The sequence below is a fragment of the Branchiostoma floridae genome, chromosome 5 (assembly GCF_000003815.2).
Source record: "Branchiostoma floridae strain S238N-H82 chromosome 5, Bfl_VNyyK, whole genome shotgun sequence".
NCBI classification, from domain to species: Eukaryota; Metazoa; Chordata; class Leptocardii; order Amphioxiformes; family Branchiostomatidae; genus Branchiostoma; species Branchiostoma floridae.
Genome location: NC_049983.1, coordinates 21233708 through 21238190, shown reverse-complemented (window position 1 = coordinate 21238190; position 4483 = coordinate 21233708). Strand labels below are relative to the sequence as shown.

At 40.4% G+C, this 4483-nt stretch overlaps 1 protein-coding gene across 1 annotated transcript in view; it reads left to right on the top strand.

Moving 5' to 3' along the window:
- Positions 1-110: 110 nt before the first annotated feature.
- LOC118416499 (plexin-A4-like) overlaps positions 111-4483 on the top strand; it is a gene marked incomplete in the record, with an annotated part of 11672 nt that continues 7299 nt past the window's right edge. Inside the window, 4 exon segments of the mRNA XM_035821621.1 lie at positions 111-254; positions 676-829; positions 2448-2495; positions 3682-3785. Coding sequence (XP_035677514.1) covers positions 132-254; positions 676-829; positions 2448-2495; positions 3682-3785 — 429 coding nt within the window.

Sequence of the window (4483 nt, the reverse complement as noted above, 5' to 3'; positions counted from 1 at the left end):
CCCCCCCCAACAGAAGTGTTGAGATGTTTGTGGTCTAGCTTGTCTTCCCCCCTCCCACAGAAATGTTGAAATAGGTGTGTTCTGACATGTTTGTCCCCCTCCCACAGGAGTGTGCAGGCGAGCCCCTGTACATGCTGTTCCGTGCCATTAAGCAGCAGGTTGAGAAGGGTCCAGTGGACACTGTCACAGGCGAGGCCAGATACTCGCTTAGTGAGGAAAAGCTTATTAGACAGCAGATAGAGTATAAAATACTGGTGAGTCTATTGGATTCCAAGCTAATTTGAGAATAGCTTTTTACAGTTGTGAAATTTAATTTTAGGGTCCTTTATATCACCTGTACAAGTGACAACTTCTAAATGAGGACCACCTGTGATCACTTTTTGGTGGTCTCTTTAACTTTTCTTGTTGACTTGAGCATCAAGAATCCTGTTTATAGTGACCACCTGTCCACATTGACTAGATTTTTATCAGTCTCATGAGTGGTCTCCTCAGCAATTTCTACTTTAGTATAGTGATAATTTTTCCCTTTGACACAGCATTAAGAAACCTGTCTATAATGACTACCTGTCCACATTGACCAGATTGTATCAGTACCCTGAACAGTCTTCTCGGGCATGTTTGACTGTAGTATTTGTACTGTGCAGCACCTAACACATTTTGCATCCATTGACACAGACTGTGAACGTGGTTGGTGTGGACGACAGCCAGCCCATCCCTGTGAAGGTGTTGGACTGTGACACCATCACACAAGTCAAGGAGAAACTTCTCGATGCCATCTACAGAAGCACGCCCTTCTCCTACAGGCCACACAAGGATGACGTGGACCTAGGTCAGTGTGCGACATTTTACTGTTCACACACACACCGCTGTGATTGTCCCCCTTCCACTGTCTACATTCTGTGTCCCTGCACTGTGTTCACTCCCACACAGCATATTCCTTTAGACATACATTTCTAGAAGCTAGAAACAGAGAATAAAATTTTATTAGCCACTGTCTCAACCATTGCTAGCATCACCTTTGTTTCTGTATTTGGAGGAATGTTGCCTCCAAGGAAAAAGGATAATAGTGGGTCAGTCAGTAGGATGTTTGATAAACCCTGTTTCTCATCTGGGGATATCCCTGTGTCCTGTTGTCTTTAGTAGATGAGCTCAAATGCTGACTAAAGAAAATGGCCATTTTGGATAACAAAAAATCATGATAAACATCTTGAAAGATGCCTTGCCATTCGATCCTTGGAGTACGATTATACTTCATGTCATTCCATCACCCTGCTGTTTCTGTGTGTGTTTATGATATGTGTAAATGTGACAGAGGCCTGCTGTAAAGTGCCCAGGTCAGAGTCAACTCTGACACAAGATGGTGGATACCAAGGAGACTCAGACTCTGACAGTGATGACTTTAAGAGTAAGGGTAGCTCCATCCAAACCATGTGTCCTAATATTTTCAAAACCCATAATACCTTTGCTCAAGATTTACATATTGATAAGTAGTTGAGTGCCCTGCATCATAGGTAGATTTACCACATTCTTTAAGAAGTATGTTTGTGTAACTTACTAGTATGTCATATGCATGGTTGGAGAGTACATTCCACATACCACTACATAACAACAATGCAGAGTGTCCACTGACTATACATATGCATGTTTTCTGAGGATGGAGTTGAGATATAACGTTATGTTTATAAGATCTTAATGTATGTATATATAACAGTTTGATAGCATTTGGATTTAAATTTTGATACCACATTCATTCATTCATTGTCATTCATTTGTCCATTGTAGTAGTATGTGATGTGTCAGTAAAATTTTTTGTGTGCTTGACATGTTAGTACCTTTCCCCTACTGCTCTGCAAAGTTTCATCATGTACATCTGTAGTGTGTTTGTCTGTGCGTGTGATCCTGTCATACCTCTCCACTCTGTACTGTAGTCATCATTGCTTCAACTTTTCACAATTGCCAGAGTCCAGCGAAATCATGCACATGTCAGTTTGAAGTGTAGTGCAGGCTATGTTAAGTGACCCATCAAAGTTTTTACTCCCAAATGAAAATGATGTAGCAAATATGATTAGAAGGAGTTGGAAATAGATACACCAGTTTCAAGCTCAGGCTTAGAGATACGTATGAAACAGTACAGAAAAACTTGGATGTTGTCATTCTAGTATTCACTGTCCAGCTTTACCATTTTTAATACATTGACTGTAACAATAAAAGGACTTTGTGACTTGGTCACAAGCCTGGTCAACAAGTCTTTCTGATTTTTATGTAATGCGTGCTGCAAATATGCGAACAACAGAAAGGGTCACAATCTATGATTTGAAGGAAAGAAGCTGAAGTATAAGCTATTGGACTCTTGTTGGACCTAGAATTATTGTCCAAATTGACATGACAGTGTGCAGACCAACTCTGGCAAATGCTGTTTTCTTGCACTCTGCCCTTCTGCCATACAGGTCTTTTCCATGGGATAAGCCCCTTGCATGGACCTGCCTCTGTGATAAGTCTGTACCCATTCCATTACACTCTTTTCTGGACACTTTTTTCACTTTTTCGGGTAGTCTACAGTAGTGGGGCGTTTTTTTCTTGGTAGTATACATCTGTTTTCCCCTTTATTCCACTTATGACTATTCCACGCTTACTGGGATACTCTTATATGTTAGTGCTTAAAACAGGAAGAAATTTTGTGTATTTGGAACATACACTGTACATGTTTATCCATATCTGCCACACACTGACAATATATATTACCACATAGATACAAATGTTACGGGCATTGACCTTCAGAATGGCTTATTTATTTATCAGCAGCCAAGCGTACTGTGCCCACCTCATGAAGAATGCTCTTTCACCAGGAAATAATTCTCATTGTTTGTGGCAGTAAAACTTGTGTAGGCTCAAATACAGGATAGCACAAAGAAAAGGAGCAATTAATTTAATTGGTTTCAAGTCTCTTAATCATGTGCATAATTTATGACAAAGGAGTACCCAAAATGGCCTTTAATATTTTATAAGGCTAGAAGGCCATGCTTTAATGATACAGTCATGTCGAAGCATTTGCGTGTTACTGACACTACCTTACAAAGTACTTAATTTGTTTTGTAGTACTCATTCTGAATGTCTAATACCAATATGAATGAAGATAGCATATAAAGGTTATCATCTTGTTCAAAGATGAAACAAAAGGTCTGGTTCACTCTGCTGTGTTCTATCTTGGTTTCCCCTTGTTTTACCTTCATAGATACAATTAACCTCCGGCTTTCATTTCCTTCTTTTTTTTTGGAACCTGATGTCTTTGAACACAGATATGATGGTAACATCAACTTCTACTGGGTGCCAGAATACTGCCACATAAGAAACAAATACATGAATTTAGAGAGATTTTAAGAGATGTACCAATGCAACATCTGATCAGTAATCCTGAAGTATTAACACTTAAGATTGTGAAGGCCTCTTTGTCATTTTTTTTTTTTTTTCGGTGACGGTATTATGTATGGCACCGGTGGAAATATGAGGTTACATATAAATGTACCATAATTGTACCAATATTCTGCATGAGGGCTCCTGTAGAGTGCTAAACAAACTTACATATATGACTGGGGTGCAGGAAGACATGCATCAACTTTAATATCATGTAGTGCATTGCTGCATGTGTATTAAACCTGTTTGTTATTGCTGTTCTGTGTCCAGAGTGGAGACAAGGCCGACTGGGCAGACTGACCCTTCAGGACGATGACCTGACCTCCAAGCCTGAGGGCGAGTGGAAGAGAATTAACACCTTGTCTCACTATCAGGTACATTTGCTAGCCTCCACCAGACCTTCCTACGGCTGATCATTTTAGTTCATGTTCCCCCTGCGCATCTGACTAACTTTTCTGGTAGTAAACCCCCCTCACAAATTATTTTCCCTATACTGTCCAGCATAGTCAGTCTGGTAGAGACTATACATGTGCCTATGGTAACAAAATGTTGGGCCATTTGTTGACGAATGCTCCAAAACACCAGTATTTGCGGGATCGTACAGCTTATCTGTGACCTGAGAGCATGGTAAGATCCGCCACACAACACCGCACTCTGCAAAAGTAGGTGGTCTATGTTTGGACAAAGGATTAGCATGCCACAAGACACACTTGCACAAAAATCTTTTGAATTCTCAGTATAAGGCTCCAGTAGGTACAAGGCAGGTAAGGGAAGACATTTACATGCAAATCTGCTGAACACAGAGAAGCACAGAGAACTATTCCTCCTACACCAGAAAAGAAACCCTGATCTAATGGAGCAAGCGACATCTGTACAAGCGACTCGGCAAGGGTGCTACAGTACAGCGAATGACAGTTTTCGCAGTGGTTGTAAGTTTGCAGTGAAGATAGAGGTCACCATGCCAGCATAAAATCACAACAAATTTAATTGCATTTAGAATATGTGGCTAAATATCACCCATATTGGTTGTACCTGACCTTTGTTTTATGTGACCGAAAACAGCAGAGCAAAG